The 21,573-nt window shown below is 41.1% G+C and overlaps 1 protein-coding gene across 1 annotated transcript in view; it reads left to right on the top strand.

The window, feature by feature from the left end:
* Positions 1 to 21,573, top strand: part of snd1 (staphylococcal nuclease and tudor domain containing 1) — a 176,159-nt gene that overhangs the window by 116,504 nt on the left and 38,082 nt on the right. The window contains exon 18 of the mRNA XM_026146181.1: positions 19,547 to 19,688. Coding sequence (XP_026001966.1) covers positions 19,547 to 19,688 — 142 coding nt within the window. The remainder of the gene's footprint in view (positions 1 to 19,546; positions 19,689 to 21,573) is intronic.

Here is a 21,573-nt window from a genome sequence, read left to right as displayed (position 1 = left end):
GTCCAGACCACTTGAGAGGGAACGAGAATGGCAGCCGAGGAAACTGCTTCTCGGGCCTGGTTAGAAATGACATACCTGTGTTTCAGGGAAGTCATTCTTACCGGGCTGATGTTTTAAGTTTTTCTCGCCACTTTTTTTGAGTCTCTTCTTTTTAGTGTAGTCCACTATCTTGCCTGTTTCTTAATTATGTTAAAATCCATACTCTTTGTTGTCTCGGTGGATGGAATTTTCTTCTTTTCTAAATGTCTCCTGTAATCCCACAAAGGTTTGTTTTATTAAAGATTATACCTGAAGACTTTAGTCCGTACCATATTGATTTGCATTTCTTCTTCTCTGATTTCTTGTCTTCTTTGTGTGCAGTATACTTTGTGCCTCGAGACTGCGATATGATAATGAAATAATTTAAAATCTTTACTTATGTAGCGCTGTGTAATATATCTTTGCAGCTTGTGGGATATGGTGAAGGTCATGAGCGCGTACAGCTTGTTTGCATTTCCTCGGCTGCTTTTGGAACGATTTCAGAAGAGTCCATTACGAGAATTTCAATGGGTGAACTTGAATGAAAGGCACTTTGTCTGGTCGTATGCCGCAAATGCCAGAAAACATCCTCATCTTAATTTGAGACATTTTTACCTCAGGCAGTGTTGGTTACGAGGCTGTTACACCCCCCCCCCCCCCCCCCCCTCTTTTTATTGTTTCTGCTTTTTTTTTTAAACTCTATTTAAAGGCCTCAGATTTATACTAAAGACTTTGAGGAACGCATTGTATACAATGTGCAGCTCATGCATAATGCAGGTGTTTAAAGACCTGCGTGAGCACCCAGACATGTTATGTACCAGTAAATCACAGAGGCGAACAGTACATTTTCAATCTGCAGTGCTGTTTGAATGTGAGCATGGGATGTCGCGTACAAGCAATCAGAATGCAGGGATTTACAAATCATTTAAAATCTATATACAGTTGCCTGGTGAGTATTGTTTTCTATTTATATGATACATGAAGCAATGTACAGAGGCTCTTTTAATCACCCCCAAAAATAAAATAAAAAATAATGGAAAAATGAAAGGGGGGGAAGTGGTGACATCGCAATGATAGAGGGCCAGGAAACCATTATGTCACAGGCAATTTGCATTTTTTTGCTCTTTAAGAGATGAGTAGCTAAAACTGTGCCAAAAGTCACAGTGCATCATCTCACCCGTGGGCAAACTATCGATGCAAGTCTAGCTTGTGCTGGTAATATATCGTCCACAGAATTAGAAAGTCCAGCACAACAGCGCTCCCTTGTCTGATAACTGCTATACCCCAAGGACCCTGCTTCCCTCACCATCACGTCCGTTGCTTGGAACACAGTGTCGTAGCTGCAAGTAGCAATGACCAAGTTAGTACAGTTTGATGACTCATGGTGCAGCAGTCCTCAGCCTACTGTGGGCAAATCACCTTTTGTGTCTTCATTCAGGAAATCAGATGTGTTTTGTGCTCCATTCACAAAAGGTGTTCATGTTTATTATACACCACAATGTATCTGTACTAAAAACTAACCAAGTGTGTGCTTGGATAATAACTGGAATCATATAAACAGGCCTCAGAGCAGGGGTGTCAAACCCCCTTTTAGTTCATGGTCCACTTGCAGCCTAATTTGATCTTAAGTAGACCAGACCAGTAAAACTATTTTCTAATTTATAAAACTCAAGATAAACAGGCTGAGATATTTCTTTTGGAAAGGGAAAACATCTCAGTGTTTTCGCATTACAAAGAAATCCTGCTGTAATCAGTCAAAGAAGCCGTCATCACTGCTTCCTGGGATTAACCACTCTCTAAGAAATAAATCTGTAAAACTACATTTAAAAGTACTGGCAGCTCATTACTGTGAATTTGTGCCATAATTTAAAAATGTAGAGTGAGTGGTGGGGGAGGCAAACTTGTGATGTTTAATGCTTTTAATTAAAACTTATTTATTTGTATTATGTTATCAATTTCTTTGGTGTAGTGTGGGTGATGTGTTTATCTGTAGGAAGGCTGTAAAACCTACAATTATTCAGACCACTGATTCAAATAGAAGTAACTGTTTAGACTCTTGTGATGTGATTCATTTTTAAGGTCAGAGTACTGTGGAAAAATCCAGTATTTGCACTTTACTCTTAGAAGTTTCACATTTCAGGTGGGCTAGATTGGATCCTGTGGTGATCTTGTTCTGGACCCCGAGCTATTAGTTTGACATCTCTGTGTTAGTTTGCATAAATCTAACTGAGCACTAAAAAATGTGTTTGTAATAAGTCAAGTCAAAGTTAATTTTATAGCATGTTTTAAACAACCTCTGTCGGCAGATTCTTAACTATATACTGTACTCAACTGTAATAAGTGTTTTATGTTAATTACTTATTATATCATTTCACATACTGGAAATGATTGGGCAGTATAGAAGCAAACTGAAGGTTGAAGGCTTTGGTGGCATGTGTGAAAGGACAGTAAGATCACAGCAGGGGGGACATCATTCCCTGCAGGGTGGTTACTATGGGAGTAGTGACCCATTTGAGACCTCCCATCTTTGGATAAGATGGAGCGAACCTTGCATTCTATTATCTACTACAGATTCCCAGGCATCCGTCTCTGTCTGCATTGTGCCTTCACATTCATACGTGCACAATGTGTGCAGATGTGCGTTTTGAATGTGACTGCATACCATTTCCTTTTTGTTTGTTTACTACTGTAAGCCAGTGTGTATGCCCGTGTGAGTGCACGGCTGCCTTCATCCTCCCTCTCCGCACTGTACGCACAAAATGAACCACCTACCACACAAAAGCAAAGAGCTGACAGAGCCTTTTTTTTTTCTTTCTTTCTTTCTTTTTTTTGTATAGCTAAGAGATTACATAATATGATTGAGTGTGCTGTGTACACATCTGCACACATACACACAAACTTTGTTGCAGATGGAGGGAGGTGCCACACGTGCACGCACCATACTCTCACCGTCTCTTTCCTGCTTAGTCAAACACACTTTGAGCCCGTGCAGACAGACGGTGCACGCACAGATGTACACATGCACGCTCTCTCCGGAGACACCACCCCCACTTTAGTCGGCAAGCTGGACCCTCGGTGCCCTGAGGCAGAGACAGACAGACAGAAGAAGAGATCAGTGGACCCAGTGATGTGTGTGTTATTTACACCCCAACTCCCAGTTTTCTCTCTCTCTCTCTCTAACTCTCTTTCTCATTTTCCCGGTCTTCATCTTCCTTTTCCCCAATTCAAAGCTGCAAATTCAGCACTCTGTCAGCTCTGCTCGCAGTCTTGTGAAATCACATACTAACATTCTTTCCATCTTTATTTGCTTCATTCTCCATTTGACACAAAGGCTGCACCCCGTGCTCACATTCTTCTTTTTCTTCTTTTTTTTTTCCTCGCGTTTTTTTTAATGAGCAAGAAGCTACCCCAGTGACATCTGAGCAGTCCCACCTTCTGCTTGGCGAATTATATATTTACGTGAGTTGCAGGATAACACGCAGTCTTTGAAAATGTCATCTGAAAAATGCATCCAGGACATCAGGCCAATCCTAAGGAGCCCACACCCTCATATGAAATATTCTACTTGATGAAGCATATAAACAGGAAGTGGGCCTTTTTTGTTTCGCACAACATTTTCTATGTGTATTTGTGCAACTGTGTTCCAGCAGCCTGCACGTGATTTCATTAGTTTGCATCTTTTCTTCAACTGTGTTCGTGATGATTATTTTGCATGTAATCCTATACATTTGTTTATGTACGTCTGTCTCTGTGTCATTGGCCACACGATTTCTTTCTCCAGTCATGCACAAGATACTTATGCCCTCCTAGCGGAGGACCTCGCAGGCAGGTTTGCGGCTCCCTCTGCTTCATCAGTGTAGAAATGACTCAGGCGCCCAGCCTCCCATCACTTCGCTCTAGTCTTAGGATGAAGGTTTGAGGCCATGAGATCACAGAGGGTTGCTCAAAAGGGAGAGTGGAGGTGATGCACTGACAGAGAGCATAACATGATATGACACAGTGCGTTGCATTATGGCTGATTAACACATGCTCAGCTCTGTCACCCGCAATAGAAAAACACAAAGGTCTACCCATCTGCCTCTCTGCACTCTCCCTGCCTCTTATATCTTGGGGCTTCCCTTCTTTTTTTCCCCTCTCCTTTGCCCCAGTTACTCCGCCATCTTTGCTGATTAAAGTAAGTGTGAAGGACATGCACTGACTTCAGTTGGGCTACTGAATTATTTGCTATCTTTTTTTTTTTTTTGGGGGGGGGGTTAGTCCCTCCTGGGACACTGTAAGGAGACACTTTTCCACTTGATTTGCCGAGCACTACTTGTGGCTGACTGCCTTCTACCTTCACCAGAATGAGTGCATGCAATAAGAGCAATGAGCCTTGAATTTTAACGCAGACATATTTGACCTTAGACTGGAGAGCATTGATTGGTCAGTTGCAGCAGAGGTTCTTCCTTTGTGCTTAATGCAGTATTATGAGTGTTTCCTTAACTGTTACGCATTTACTTCAAACTACCCGTGTGTAAAACTATGCCTTTTTATAGAACCCTTTAAATGTCTTCTTTGAGAAACTTTAGGCTTTAAATACTTTGAATAGTTTAGAGGACTGGATTCAGTTAGATGATAACCGAAGTGAGCATGGATTTGCTGTGCCTTGTACAAACCACTCTTATCGTGTTTTTTGATAATGCCATTCGTTTGAACGTCCATTAGCAGCACTGGCATTTTCTCCGTAGATGACTGACATTTATGTATTTTTGGGAGTCATCAGGCAGATTAATCAGAAAGATTTACGCTGCACATTTTTTTGCCCCGCTTCAGGTGTCCTCTCTAATCGTCCTTATTTAATCAGGAAAAAGAGCAAAACAGGGTGGGCTATTTACGATCGCACTAAAAATAAGACATGCAAGTAATAGTCATTTACACACACTTTGACATTTTTTAGGGCCCCTGCTCGCAGCCACACTTAACTCTATTTACTATGGGTCGGCAGAGAAACACCCCTCCCTTACGTTTCCCCCCGCCTGCCTCTCTGCTTCCCTTGCTTTTTTCTGTTGTCTAATGAAATGCTAAATATTTGTTTCTTGAGGGTAGCATTTAAATGCTGGTCCTGCGCTGGTTGGGATCTGCATATCCTGTTCCACTTAATGAGTTCCAGTTATATTAGTTTCCAAGCATTAAGATGAGACTTTTTGACATTTCCCTGCTGGCCTTGTTGTCACACAAACAGGTTATGACATGTACTTGTCCCCTTTGACACCTCTGACTTGCTGAATTTGCATTTCTATTTACACATATTAGCCACAACAAGAACACCTGCCTAAATACTTCCCTTGTTCCACCAGAGGAGTTCTTGCCCGTCCTGTCGTGTCTTGCAGGAGGCAGATCCTTCTGGGTATGTGAGTTGTGCTGGTTTCAGTGCACTCCACAGATGTTTGATAAGTTGGGGATCTGGGGAGTTTGGGGTCAGGGTCAGTGCCTTGAGCTCTTTCTTTTTCCTTAGCTGTTTTTGTGTCAGAGGTTCACACAAATGCTAGGACTAGGGTTTTGCAGCAAAAAATTGCAATGTAATAAGAATATCGGTGTTATACGTGTTGCTTGTCGGTATTTTCGATGTTGTGGCTGATCAGTGTTTGATTACTGCGTTGCTGCTGTTGTCATGCCAATATGCAAAGTGTTCCTTTAGCATCTTCTCGGATGAGACGGATCAGAGCCGTCTTTGTTTTGTTTTTTTCAGCCACAAATGGAGAGAAGCAGCTTACTGTATAGCCGCTGTGGAAGCAAACGCCTCATCAGTTCTCCTTATTACCTGCACACAGACACGGAGTCCTCTACACATTGGCATACTCCCCTTGGTTGAGCAGCCAATTCTGTTCCTAAATGAATTTGCTTATTCTTTTTCTCCATTTGCCTCATGACCGCCTCCCCAGTTCTATATTTCTCTCACTTTATCCCCCTCTTCTACTCCTTTTCTGTTGCACTGATTCATTTCCAGCGACAACAGCACAGCTGATTTTACTGTCAATTTCTGAGCCTGTCTTTGTGACCAAATATGGTCTTACAGGCACCTACTTTACTGGGAATTACTGCTCTTTTGGCATTTGCTTAATGCAGTACAGTCAGTACTGTGCAAGATGACCAGAAAACTTTTCAGGTGTGTAACTGAGATCAAAGGAGTTGGAAGAACTCACTGGCTTTGCAGCTAACGTGTTCCGCTCACAGTACAGTCTGTAGTTTCCTCTTGCCTCAGTGCCTACACACTATCATCCCCATCTTTCTCATCTTTAATTCAACCTGTTTGTCTTTGACTTCCTTCTTCCCCTTTTGACTTTTTGCAGTCTAGGCTCTGAATTAGATACTTATTTGTCATTTCTCCCTTACTTTACCCGTACTCTAACAAAGTACATTATTACTATTATTTTTAATTGATTTAATTTCTTGATGTGTGATGATTTCTAACAATATTATTTTGGATCCCTACACTTCCCAGGTTACAGTTTCTCTAACTGCCATTGTATGTTGACTTCCTGTATGTTTTGTCACTTGTGCTGTATCAGTACAGGGCCAATTTGAGCTACATTTCTGCCGCTACCAGCTCTAAGACTGTCTGAATGAATACTGATTGTCATTGTGCAACCAATTATAGGAAGGGAAGTTGAAGGTTGTGGACCTTAAGGTTATCAGACCAGGTATTGTGTGCATTTTGCTCTCATCAGTGGCTTCAGATTGACTCCTAACATAATCGTTCCGTTGCTCTCACCTTTCATAAATTTTTGTAGTCATTATTTCTCTGCACCCTCTTTTCTGTCACTTGTGAGCAACTTTTTTTAAACCCATGTGTTACATTTTTGATAGACCCATCCATGTCACCACCATAATTATTCAAATGACTGTCAAGAGCATGAATGTTGCCATATTTTCTATGCATTTACACGTAGTTATTCTTTGACTGACCCTTAGGGGCATGACTGGCATATTATGCTTCATCAGTTAAACTAGGCGTGGGATTGGAGCGTGTGCAAGGTGCCTGAAATAACTTTATTCCCACCTTGCTTTGCTGCCTGATTTTACAGACTTGACACCTTTTTTTTTTTTTTTTGAGACCCAGGTTGGAAATAATTTTTGATTCATTCCAGGACATTCTTTTTAATTATTATAATTCTCAGTAGTCTTCCTTTGTAATTTAGGCCTGTCCACTTCTACTGTGTTCAGAATCCTTGCTTGCCAGCCTGCAGGAAAACCCCTCTAAATCTAGAGAATGGGAACACTCTGCTAGTTTTGGGAGTGAGTTTTTGTGCATTTTACGGACCCGCTGTTTTTTGTGTGTGTGTGTGTGTGTGTGTTTCCTTCTCTCCTCTCTTGCCTTAGGGAGAGACTGTTACATAAACAGGCTCTCGTCATCCCCACATTTTGATTCCCGCTGTTGTACCAGCCTCTTTTCATACTGCATTTTTCTCTCTCTCTCCCGTTTTCAATTATTTACTGACTTTTCACCATATGTCTCCACACACTATGTGTTTATTTCCTACTTCCTCAGTGTGCCAGTAAGGGTCACCCTGAAGCTCTTTGCATGGTTCAAAAGTATACTTGGAATTCAGACATACAGCTGCTGAGAAAGCGTACACTTTATATTACTGTAATATGGGAATGATCTCTGTAGCTTGAGCACAAACTGAGAAATGTTTCATGATGTTTTAAAATTGTATTTTGCTGCAGCCATGTCAGCTTTAGGTGTAGCATTTAGTTTTCCTGCCAAATTCTTCAAATGAACAGTTTTCTCCAAAAGAGCAGACAACGCACAGGATAGATTTTCAGCTGTTATGCACGGGCTTTGTTTATATTAGGCAAAAACCCTGTCGTGTAGTACAAGATAAAGTGTTTAGCAACCACTTTTTCATTCACTTAGTATTTTACTGGTGATGTGTTCTGCAAGCCATCAGGCCAAGCCACTCGGGTTCTTTTTCTCCACTGCTATAAATGCAGTCAAGGAATTTACAACAGAATCTATTTGACCAATCTCCTAATCACTAAGCGTTCCCGTTTAAAATGTGAGGAGATATGGGGGGGGGGTCTGTGAATGTTGTGTATTATGCCTTTTTTACCACTTTGTCAGCTTGGAGATTTGCTCTGGCATGTGCAGATGACAATGCCTGCCATGGCGCTGCTGATAGAAGTGCTCATAATCTCACTTTTGTAAATGGAACATCAGATATTCAGGGGAACAACATCAGAACAGTTATTCAGAGACATTTACGTTTTTTACCTCTGATTTCACTCAAATCTGAATGTTATGCCCTTAATATCCTCCCCCTTTCAATTTATTTCTCTCCTGTCTAGTTCTTACTTCTCTTTTTGCTTTCCATTGCTGTTCCTCACCGCGCCGCCTCTCCGTCTCTACTCTACATTACTCCTGTTCCCTTATTTCTCACTAACAATGATCAGGATTCTTCTACAGAGAAAAACAGACTAGGGAGGATGTTGCCACCCTGTGTAAAGGCAGTTGTCATGGCAACACTTTGGCAATCCAGGACTGCCTAGCCTGTTAATTAAAAAGTTGATTAATTGTCTTTTAATTGCATACTTGTACACTGTAAAACCAAAGTAGTCCTTTTTCTTAATCACTCTATACTTGTCTTTCCTTATTCTCTTCTTGCTCTTGTTCCTTTAAGCTTTTCTATAGTTTCCAGTGATCAGGCAGAGAGCATGCTCTCACGGACAGTAATCCAGTTGAGCTTATAAACATCTTATGGAGGAGGCTTGAAAGACAGAGCAGGGAGAGGGGATGAGCTGAAAGGATGTGCAGTCACTGTTAATTTCAACCCCCACCCCCCACCTTTTTTTTTTCCTGCACACAGAAGCACCATGCAGGTAATGCTATAGAAAGTAAACTTGACACATTTGGCCTCAAGGTCATACCAAGGACAGTTACTAGGGAAATCAACACAGAGAGGTGAAAGCTGTGTGCCCTGGGAGGGCTGGCCAGAAGAGATATTAGAGATATATAATATATTAGAAAATATTATTTTATATTACTAAGTATTCATAATTATGTAGCTATAGCACTGCGTGTTCAATGTAGGGAAAGGAAAGCAAACACTTTGCGTTTTGGTTGGTAATACGTTAATTTATAAATTTGGTATAAGCTCAAGTGTTAGTGTTAACAGATGCATTAAGTAAAGGTTTGTTATAATTTGAAAATAAAATTAATTTTCCATCGTTAAGTTGATTATCTCTACATCCAACACTATGCCCATTTTGCTGGTGCCTCATTAAGGCACTACCAGCAGCTTCACATGGCACAGTGCTGGCACTGTTACATTGTCTTCACAACAGTTTCTTTTTCATGTGTTTCTTTTATCTGGTCCTCCTCGTGGTAACTTTGTCCTTGTTTGTTTCTTTCTTGCCCACTCCGTAACCCTGATGCTGTTATACTCGTGTGGTGTTTGTGCAAATTGCCAACCTGAAAATACCAGTCTTTGACTAACAAATACCATTACTCATTATTTCCTTATTGTTATTGAAGGAATTTTTTGTTTTGTTTTGTTTTTCATTATAATTAACAAGACTATTTTATAGAGCCAACATTAAGGATACAGGGCAGCTGTGGAGGATGCAGAGTTCATTTGGCAAACAATTGCAAAATTAGTGCATGATTCATGGTTCAGGCAACTTACTGAACCAAAACCTCAGAATTTGTAATTGTGGCCCTCTTTTCCAGCAGCACTTCTTCCTTTTTTAAATCAAAGTTATCATGAAATAGTGAGACAAAGTGTTTGTCTTTCTCACAACTTAATTACTGTATCACTCCCTTTTTTCTGTCCCTTCTCGCTCTTTGTCTAAACCTTTGAAGATTTTTCTGTATCATGTTCTTGGAGCTCGTTGACTTTAATTGCATGCCTGTTCCCCAGCGATGCCTTTGTTTGCTCTGATCTTGTGCGGCTTGATCATCTTTTAATGGCCTCCGAAAGACACAGAAACTGCTCGAGTTAAAGAAACAGCCCACTTGACATAAGGCTCCATATACTAGAGGGACTACCTCCAGGGACCATGGGTTTGTTGATGTTGTCGTCTCGTGTGTGTGTGTGTGTGTGTGTGCGTGTGTGCGAACACGCTTCTGTGAATGTCATCTGTAAACAACGCCTGGATCGATCTCGCAGCTGTCTGTCTTTTCATACATGGTGAGTAGGGTGGCACCCGTGTGCAGGGTAGCTCAGGTGTAGGTTTTTGTGCGTGCACGCAGATCGCTCTTGATTTCATATGCACCCACATTCTCTGTTTCTATGGTAACGCCATGCCCCCCTTCAGTTTACATGCTCATACCACCAATCTCTGTCAGGTGTAACTTGGTGTTTGTTGCTAATAGTACTTTGTCAGCGGTCTGACAGACCTACTCCCACCACCCACCCGAACACACACGCACACGTCTAAGTGGATCAATTTGTGTCAATTTAAAAAGTGTAACAAGTTGCCACCATGATAGCCTTAGGTCGTCTCCAAGCCCTTGACTGCTGTTTGCACGTCCGTGCACACGTATGTGTATGTGTGGGGGTCATATTAGCCGTGTAAAGCTGGGGTTGAGTAGCCTTGCCGCCTGCCTGCTGCCTCTTTGATGGGAGAACATCTGTTGGCTGTGATATGAAGCTTGGGAGTATCTCTTTCTCTCTCCCTCTCTCCTTCACTTGCTCTTCCGTTTCTGTTATGAATTCCCCAGCTGCTCGGCTCCCTCCCTTCACGTAAAAAACCCTGTCCCAGACCACCTGTGCAGTTTTAATGCATAATTTATCTGCTAAGTAACCACATCCGAGAGACTCATCTCTCCATCCGTCTCATCCTTTCCCTCTATGCCCTCATTGAGGTTTGGCTCGGGATGTCGACGTGGACCCCGGTTTCCTAATATTCCCGTTAAAGCAGATTAGGATTGATTAGGTTTCATTGGTGGGCAGTGTATCCAAGTGTTGAAATCAGCAGCCAGTAGTGTCAGCTCGAGTCAAGAAGAATTTTGGAACTTCAGTTTAACAAGACTTCAGTTTCACCTCTGGCAGCAGAACAAGAAGCCACGCAACACCTATTTTGACCTCTTTATTGGCAAGCATCAACTAGACGATCGATTTACATATCTTATTGATTATTCAACCTTTGCAAGAGGTGCCATGTCGAATCCTAAGGCAGAATACTTTTGTTGGACTCCTATACTTTTATACTATTGTATATTAAGATATGTCTCCAATCTTAATATACTGGTGCTGTATGACTCCAGTTTTTACAGCTTGTCATACGCCTGTATGCAGCTGACATGTTTTGTTACCATACCCACTTACGTGGCCTTGCAGGCCCAAAAGCAGTCGTATTGCATTAGCCCATTGTGACAGAAACGGTGTTGTTACCACATTGTAGCTTAACCTGGACCAATTTTTCCCAGGGCTACAGTCATGTATTATGTCTGAGTATGGCAAGGAAGAAATGACAAGGAATATTGCAAAGCAAGTCCCTCAACCTCTAAATCAGTTTTTTATTCTCCTGTCCTGCTTACTTAGACCACCAAGACAAGGTGAGCCATGAAGGTTAATGTACCATCAACAACCCCTCTTAACCTTGAACACTGTCTTTTTTTATGCTCCATGTGATGTATTGGGTTAGTGTCTTTTTAGTTTAGTGTTCAAGAGCAATTGAGCTTTCGCAGCACCTGTCAGTCAAGTAGCTGTCCAGTCAAGATCAATAATGACATTTTTCATGTGGAGGCTACTCCATTTGAATTGGAAGTTGTCAGAGACACAGCAGTGACCCTGAACTTGTAGTGTTGCCTTACATTATGATCATTGCACTACAAATGAACTCTTAAACAGTCAGTAAATCAAAGTGGTGGAGTCTGGTAGAATGCCCGTCAGTCGAGCTGTTTTCTACCTTGATCAGCTCCGAGCATCTCCTTGTTAGACATTGTTCTGAAAAGAGAAGTGAAAAAAGTTTGCACTTTCACCATTTCAGTGATACCAAAAATAAATTGCTCTCCTTGAATAATCGTAAAATGAGTCAAGTCTTTTGTACAAGTTTTGGGGGAGTCGCCCTAAAATAAGATCAATATTAAACAAGAGTTTTCTTAATTTGGAGATTGCATTTGATAAAGCAGAGGGTTGTCAGATTCCTGAGAACTATAAAATTTACCCTACTTTATGCAGAATGTGCTGAAATGTTTGTGGTCTTGTGCTGTGAGGCTAGCCCAGTATTTAAAGTTCCCTTTTGTTTAAAGTGGGTGTTTCACAGTTAATCAGCCCTAAGAGTGTTAGGCAGCCCAGTTCAAACTGCTGGACTTTCTGAAAGTCTGTTTCCGCTGCCACATAGGAAAGAAATTTGTGACAAATGAGAACGAGTTCATAGCATCTCCCAACCACAGAAAATCTGTCGAACAGCCAAGAATTACAGCTGTCACAGATGATGAGCTCAAGATGACTGCGTCAGCTGTCAGCAAAATGATTCTCAGAGTGTGAGTAAAGTCGTCTTTTTAAAAACAGCTGCTGGGAAAGAAGTCGGGGTGACACATATTCAAGATCATTTTAAAGTCCTCCAACTGGCATTAGATTGTTATAACTATAGTAGACCATCACTTCACCTTTTGTATTAAACATGATTATTATTATTATCATTATCCATGCATCCACTTTCTTAACTGCGTGTGCAGGTCAGGGTCATGGAGGAGGATTCTGTCATAGAGGTAAAAGTGGGACTGGCAGTGAGCTGAACACATTGCCAGTCCCTCACAAGGCTGACACAGAGACTGACAACCACGCACATTCATGTGCAGATTTACTCTGATTTAGGGTCACCAGTTATACTACAGCTATACTAATTACCCAGTGAACAAAAGGACAGGGAGAGCATGCAAACTGCTGACCACTGCACCACCATGCGAGTTTGTTGCTCTTGATTTACTTCTATAAGTGCAACAACAACAAACTTGGGTTAAAACTACACGTTTTATGCTTATAAACTAGATACTTTTGAAAATTCACTTCTCTCTTTTGGAGGATTCTGTTTAGTTATGGCAGATGCGACGAGGCAGCTTGTATCTCGGTTGCCCCCATATCATGCTGTACTTCAGCTGCGAAGACCCCCTCATTGCAGCGCCTTTGCTTGTGCACAAATGATGCCGGCATAATGCCGCCGCAGTCCTAAGATGGCATGCCAGCATGACATTGTAACTCAACAGTGTTGGTGTCTAGTGTGGCGTGTCCTGCCATGCTGGCTTTCCCTTTCACACAGACAATGATTCCGCTTTGTGACTGCCTCTGCTGCTAGCTTTAAGGCGCAACAAAAAGCACCCTTCCCAATCCCATCCCAGTACCTTTTACACAGAAGCAGCGAGGTGGAGGAAGAACAGCCCCACCTTGAATAGGCTATGAGAAAGTGGCGGCTGTCCATCTTGTTGGTCATTCTCCAGCTCTAATGACTTTGTCAATATAGAAACATTGTTAAAGAACAGAAAATCCAGGCCTGTCCACCTTTCTGCCAACCTGACCCAGTCATTAACATAAGACTGTTGCTGATTTCTAATGAGCTCTTTCTCACTTTTTATGCAAATCAGATTCCTCTCTGCTCCTAATTTAGGAGCAAGCTTTTAGAGTTTTAAGGCAACATCTTGTCAACACAATCTAGCTCTTCGTTTTAATACAGTATCCATTAACAACCATCCACGTATTATTGTTTGACAGTCTTAAGAAATGAAAATGAATCTTAAAGCAAAACTATTTTCTTATGTGCAGCATAAAGGCTTTTGATGTGAAAGAGAAAAAACGTGCCCTCCAATTGAGTTAATGAACCTTTGTCGCTAAAGGGAGATTCATCAGGGATATAATGGGGCTAAATTGATTCACAAAGTGCACTTGCATGAACAACGTGCTCCTATTGATTTCAATTGTTCTTCAAGTCTGATTGGGTAATGAATAAATAATGAAACTTTGTAAAACACATGTAATAAGATAGACCACCAAGATTTTATTATCTTAATCACATTAGCCCTAGCTTCAGCTAGTTTGCAGCATTCTTTCCGAGGGACGCCTGTTTGCTCCAGGTTGCGTGGGCTGAGCCCTCTAGTCTCCTGAAGTGTGTTAGACTCAGATGGCAGTGCTTCCTCTGAGTGTCATGTATTTGTGAGTGCCATATATGAGGACAAGACTTGTAAAGCTACTGAATTTGTTGCACAGATAATATTCTTTTCGAATGTAATTGCATTTATGCCTCAAATAAGTGTGATGTTCTCAATTTGGTGGAGAAAGTGAGTTGTATGAAATGAAACACTTTTTTTCTCTTAGAGATTTGTTTCCAAGCAATTTGCATCTAAATGAGGCATATTTGAGATGTTTACTTTTTAATGTTACTGCACTGTTTTCTTCTAACATCTGGAGGTGAGGCCTTGTTTTTTTTCTTTGCTTCTCAATCTTGTATTTGCATTTGTCTGGCGTATTAGACCCTTGCTATGATAAAAATTTGGGGTGTTTGTTTGCGTAAAAAAAGTGTACACTTTGTAGCAATGGTGATTTTAGTCTTAACAGACCATACACAATCACATACACACACACACACACTCTACTACAATTGACACACTGCCACATTTAATCAGTGTTCAAACCAGCCCTCACACCCTCGTTCTGGCACTACGTGTGTGTTCAGTCATCCATCTGTCTGTGTATTCATCCACCTGTGCTTGAATGTGTGAATCTATGAATGTTGCACCATTGCTTAGTCTTTCTGGACTGCGGCAGTCTTCTTCAGATTAGAAATATTCAGATAAATTGACTCTAAGCTAATCAGCAGACCTCTTAATTATCCAGAGCAGAGCTGCACTTAACTGTCAAAGAGGTACTCTTCAGCCAGAGAGGTGTCTTGGGTGCCAGGCTTAGAAAATAAGGCTTGCCACTATTGCACTGCTGTAAAAACCTGGCCATGACAGCTCATTTTTCTTCGGAGCTGTTGGGGTTTCGTTTTGGGTTTTTCTTTTTGTTATTTATTATTATTTTTTTTATACAGCCTTTCGCTACTTAATCAGCATTTGGCAATTAAACATTACACTGGCTAATGCCAAAGCTTCTCAGCTCGATAAGCAGAATTTCTTTATTTTTTTGGTCAGTTTTATCATGTGCGGTTAAAGTGATTAGAAAAATAAAAGAGTTGGCATATTCGTTTGTAGCCAAAACCAAGGAAGCAGGATAATGGAAGATTAACAGAATGAAAGTTAGAGGAAACAACAAAAAAATCCAGCTGGAAATTGGAAATCAGCTAATCCCTAACACACATGCTTCAACAATTTTTCCAGCTTTTTTTTTTCTTTTTTTAAATGTGATTCTGATAGTCACTCTGAGCGCAACCTTTCCCCATCACCACATTACCCCACTGGACTCACTTGTCACTCACTTGGGTGTAAGTGTGTTTTGTCATTCAAGAGTTGTGAAGGTCAGCCTAACCTTCCATCTCTCAGCTTGGGCTCCATTATTAGGACTTGTGCTTTCAACATGAGCTAAATGGCCTGCCGCTTTTCTTTTTCTTTTTTTTTTTTTATCCCTTTTCCCCATAATTCTATCTCTCTCCTCTCGTCCCCTCTTTCACTCTCTCATTGTCTGTGGCAGCTTGGTGGCTCTAGCGTCTGGCTGCAGTTGCAGAGCAGCAGCAGAAGCAGCAGTCACATACCTGCATTCAAGTGGAACAAACAGGATGGTTGGCTGCTCACGGAAGGTCATCAGCCCTGGGCACAGTGTGTGCACGCTTGTGTGTTTGTGTGCATATATTTCAAAAAAAAATTTTTATGGCTTTAAAAAGTGACAGAGCTCTTTCTTCTTTCTAATGATGTACTCGAATGATGCAGAATAAATTTTCATCTTGCTGTAATCACACTGATCACTCGTGTCTTTTATCCGTATTGGCCACAAATAATAAATATGTTAACATATGACCTTCTGCCCTCATTCAATTATGCAGCAACAAAGGGAAAAACGGGGATCTGATGTTTTCTTTTAGCAGAAATCTGCTTCCGAAGTGGACACCAGGATCAGAAGTGTAAAGATCAAAACTAGAGACACAGTTAATTAACTCAGGGTTGCGATTTATTTATTTATTAAATTTTTTTTTTTGTGGCTTTTTGTTTCTTTAAGGATATCCTAAATAAAACATGTTTTTTTCTAATAGTTTATAACTTTGAACCTTTGCGCTTCTACACATCATAGAATCGGATGTCGACATGAAGCCTTCTCATTGTGCTCTCTGTCCAGTCCCCCCGTAACTTGCTATCAGCCTAAAACTGCTGCAGTGACATCTGCCAGGCTAATGAATGGTGACACTCTAATCTTTGTCTTCCCTAATTGGTGCTGCAGGTTTGATCAAAAGCCAAGTCATGCTAGCTCAGTTGCAATATGGTAATCATGTTTATTACTAGACTCTGTGTATTCCAGCATTTGTAAGTGTGCACATAAAGTCTGCATATCTAAAATAGCTATGCTATCCTAATATTGGTTGATCTTGGGGGGTTTGTTTTCAGCCCTAAGTGACCTTAATCAACCTCTACCCCCAGAATTTCTACCTGTCTACATTCTTTCTGTCTTATTTCCTTTCTCCCAAAGCTGCAAAGCTGTAAGCTATGCACAATTAACTGTGTGGTGCTTCAAAACTGTTATCTGGTGGCAGGCTGCAAATACATCAATTCTGCAGTCAAGTTGGGCAGTTTAACTCTGGGGGCATTCGTGGAGCTGCAGTTTTGGCACTTGCATGTTCCATTTTTCAGGCCCTTTACTATTTGCTCAACAAAACCATCAATTGCCCCAGCCTTAAAATATGCCTTCAGACTATAAAGAAACCATGTGCCCCCCACAGTATGATGGTGTGAACAGATTTAGGTCCCCTCGGCATGAATAAAACCTGGGCCATATCAACGAGGTACAGGATCATCTTAGCGCGCAGAGGAGCGCATGTTATACTAAAGCCTCAGGTGTGATTACCACGTGCATCTTGGCAGATGAGCCAAGACAGAGTGGAAAAAATGACAACAGTAAAACCAGCTAATCTAATTAGCTGAAAGATACTGTGCACTGAAATAATTAGCCAGAATCTAATTGGCTGATATCAGTGTGCTGTTAAAAATCTGCCTGCTTCATTTTCTTCTTTTTCAGTAACCTTTAAAAGTAAACAGTTCCCAAATAGCCTGCAGAAATGTGCAGTAACAAGCAGTCGGGCTACAGCTATACAAGAAGTTGGAGCAGTATGAAGCTCAGCTGTACTTGTTGACTTTTGAGATCCCCACGTAACCTCTCCTCCTGTTTCACAATGATCCATCAACAGGGAGCTGATTAGCTCGCTTTCATCCTAACAGTCTTGTGTTTATGCATGTGTTTAATGCTATTACTGTACCTGAAGCTGTATACAGACATGCTGCTTTTCCCTTTAGCCGCCTGCTCTTTCTGGTGCATCCCCTTCTTTATGTAAACACACATACACGCGCGGGCTTGCTGACATCCATGCAGTTTGATATGTGGCCCAAGGCAAAGCACTTCTCTCTAATGAGCCTCCTGCCCTCCGTTTCTCCTGGGGAGCCGAAAGAGGACTAACCTTGATGCAGCTTAGAAAGGATGTAACCTGCTTACACGCATCCTCATAAATTGCTGTGCTCGTGAAGGAACCTAATTGACAACATTCTTTACCGAGGGAGTGATATTATCGCCGACATTACATGGCTAATCTTAACTTGATCCTCGGTCCACCTTTAATCCTTAACCCTAAAACAGGGGTGGGCAACTCGAGGGCTGGTGTCCCTGCAGGTTTTAGATGTGTCCTTGAACCAACACAGCTGATTTAAATGGCTAAATTAGCTCCTCAACGGCTGTATCCCAATTCAGGGTCTGCAGCCTTAACGGTCCACACGGGCCGCGTACTCAAAGACCGCTAAGGCCGGAAGTGAGAGGCTTGTGAAATGGGACGGTCTAGCCCCTGTCGCGCTGCCCAGGTTGCCTAGCAACCATGACACTAACAGCTGGAAACGTTTCATACAGCTTTGTTTGACAGAAATGAAGGACAAAATCTTTTGTTCATTTGTTTGTTTGTTTCTACATGAGCTTTGATTTGATAAGTATCTGAGGCTGAGACCACGGGACTGTGAAATCATGATTATTGGGCTTCACTTCTGTACTGAACAGTCATTTAAGATTAGCTAGTAAATAACAATTAGCTAATGTTGTTCATGAGACTTAAGTCATCTCACTTTGGTAATGTAAATCTAATATGGCCAATTTTAAAGTTACAATTTCAATCATTATTAGTTATTACAGCAGTGAATGAACTCTGTTTCAAATCCTGAGCTTCAGTAAAGATTCAAGCTGCATTTATTTATATTATTTATATTTCCTGTCACCTTAAATCTTCACTCAAAGACAGGTTTCTTTGACACTGTATATATAACTGTGTTATATATATGAGAGACAAATGTTGTTCTTTTAATATGTTGGCATGACTAAATTTGTCTCAGTGCTTACTTTAAATATCCATAAAATCCTCACATTCTCTGCAAGATTAACATCAACTATTGAACGGCGTATATTTTAAAGTAAAGGCTTTAAAACCAAGTTAGTACAAACATCGCTAATGTCACATAACTTTGCTGACATGTGGCCAACAGTAATGTTTTAATGTTCTTCGTTATTAAACATTCGCACATAAATAAGTGACATAATATTCAGTACTTACTTTTAAAAGTTTACTCTTCGGCTGCCCGTCTTCCGCCGTTTTTTCTCTCCGGAAAAATTATCCACACCCACCGCTGCGCTATGCATTCTGGGATATGTTGGGCCACGAAGTCTACACCGCCACATCCTTGAAATTCAGTGAAATGAAGGACGCATTTGAGGGCCGCATTTCAAGCAGCCTTTGAATTGGGACAGCCTCCGTCGCGTCGCTGTGATGTAATTGGCCTTAAAATGCAGCCTTTAAGGCTGCAGACCCTGAATTGGGATACAGCCAACATGTCCTGAAGTTCCCCAGAGGCCTGGTAACGAACTAATCATGTGATTCAGGTGTGTTGACCCAAGGTGAGATCTAAAACCTGCAGGACACCGGCCCTCGAGGCCTGGAATTGCCCACCCCTGCCCTAAAACAACTGCTGGAAGACGTGAGGAAGATCTTTGCAAATATGTGTTCAGAAACATCTTTGTAGTATTATGTGAGGTCAGAAATCTGTCATAGGAGTGATGGACTGTCCCATATGCTGGCAGCATCAAGGGTTTGAAATTGGACCAAAAATAATTAGTGAAAACGAATGTTGCTTTGCTGTTGCTTGTGCAATATGCCACCAAGACCGGGTATGTCAGCATGACATTCCAGTCTCATTCAGTAGTCTCATGCTGTTATAAATCTCGGGCCACTGGTGCAGCATGTACGAATTCTCATTGTATGAATTTCTATCCCTGAAAAATGTTTGGCACATTAAGCTTGACCTATCTGATCTCCATGTTTGTGTTGCATTGACATGTCTTTTTTTAAAACATTTTTTTACTCCTTGTATGTGTTGTAGGTCTGGGCCAATTATGAGGAGAAACCAGTGGAGGAGGTCGTGCATCTTTCAGAGGAGAAGGAGCGCGTGGCAAACTACAAACCAGTCTATGTCACTGAAATCACCGACACCCTGCACTTCTACGCCCAGGATGTAGAGACAGGTACCTCGAGATGGTCGTGTGCATGAGTGAGGGAGTGCGTGAAAATTCATTTTTGTTCACTTAGTTTTCCAAGTATATAATTTTCGAGTTGGCCTAAAGAGGCAGCTTGCAAAACCAGACAAACAGACTCCAGTGAATATAAAATTTGATAGAGTAACCAATGAGAATTCGTTTAGAAAAGTTGAAATTGCTTTATAAACATGCTGTTTTACTTCAAGCTGCAGATTTTTTTCTGTCAGCTTTTGCAGCTTCACACTAAATACCACTATCTACACCAGCTCCCAACAGCGGTGGCAAGCAAGGACTTTGCATTTTATTCCCTTTTAACACCAGACTGACTTTATGAATGACAATTATCTCTACTACTCAGACATTCGGCTCATCCCCTGCTGCAGCATCCCTCCCACCAGGAGACAAAACAAAGGACGTCCCGCTTATTATTACTACTAAATGATAGGAATAAATCACTACATCCCCTCCTGTCACCATTGATGTTTGCAGTTTTTTTTTTTTTAAGTCAAATGGAGTCTTACAATCTAATCTACTCTCTCTATGATAACAAAAAGTTTGCCATTTAAAGCTCGGATAGGCAATTTGTTTGAAATTTTTGTGGTTTTAAAAATTTTTTTTTATGATGATCCACCGTGAAGCAATGTGGGGGGACTAGACTCCAGCACATCTGCTGGCCTTTGATTTTGGGCTTTAGAAAATCCAGCCAATCATAGAACTCTTGAGATCAGATCAGATGAGTAGTGTGAACACAAAAGTCTGAATAGGAAGTAAGGCATACATGCTCAATTGGATGAGCAGAGGTAGTGGGTTTCAAGTCTTGTGTGAAGCCAAAAAACAACATGGAATTTGTTTTAGTTCATATGAAACGCGGCACTTGTACTTGTGCATCTCAAAAAAGTTCATTTTTTTGGGCTACAATGAGGTATAAGCCATAATGATCCAAATCAAAACACAAAAAAGGCTTGAAATACGTAAGTATGTGCTTATCTGCTTTGAAGGGTTTAGAATAGAGGCGAGAGCGCTTCAGGGGTGGGTTGTCTATTTTAAATTCTGTCTATGTAGCTTTAATTATTGCCATGACACAATTTTGCATTTAGAAACATGCAAATACATTAAAAGCTGCATTGACAAACTAGCTGGAACAGATCTGAATCCTTTATGCCAATCACTATCCCTTCATCGTCTGCCAGTTTGTAGGAGCAACTCAGGATTCTGAGGTCTTCCTCTCTCTCTCTGCCGCCCCCCACATCTGTCTTCACTGGCAGTCGCCTGGTAGAGGCCATGAAATTGACTTTGGCCACCTTTTAATTTGCCTCACTGTCATCATTAATTAATTTGCCTTCATTTACTGCCAATCTAAGCCTAAGCATCACACGCATCTTAATAATCCAATCATTTATGACCGTGAAAAACATTTAGCTCACAATTGTTTGTATAACCTTTCTGTACATTGAAAGCTTCGGGTATTGTGACATGCGCTCAACAATATTTTCTATCAGCTGTAGATTCAAATCTAAAGCCTTTTCACTGCCTCTGGCTACTTCAGCTTCACTTTCCTGCAAGTCAGGACTAATGTTCAGGTTGAGTGAGTTGTTTTTGGGGTTTTTTTTATCACTGATCTTAATTGGGTGTCTCTGTGAAGATGCTGAAATATATGATACATGGCACATTAACCTGAAACTAGGGTTAATGCTTTCAGCATCCTTTATTTTCAGTTGGGTGGGGTGGGATAGAAGCAAAAATATATTACACAATATCTAAAACTGAGTAGGAGTTCATGGTCTTGTGGGAAACAGAATGTACTCAAGCTACACATAAAAGAGCAAATCAAAGCATTTTTATTGATTTTTAGCATATTTCTCATAAGTTCTTT

The sequence above is a fragment of the Astatotilapia calliptera genome, chromosome 17, assembly GCF_900246225.1.
Source record: "Astatotilapia calliptera chromosome 17, fAstCal1.2, whole genome shotgun sequence".
Classification (NCBI taxonomy): domain Eukaryota; kingdom Metazoa; phylum Chordata; class Actinopteri; order Cichliformes; family Cichlidae; genus Astatotilapia; species Astatotilapia calliptera.
Note: the sequence above shows the minus strand (reverse complement) of the source record. Positions and strands in the feature narration are given on the sequence as shown.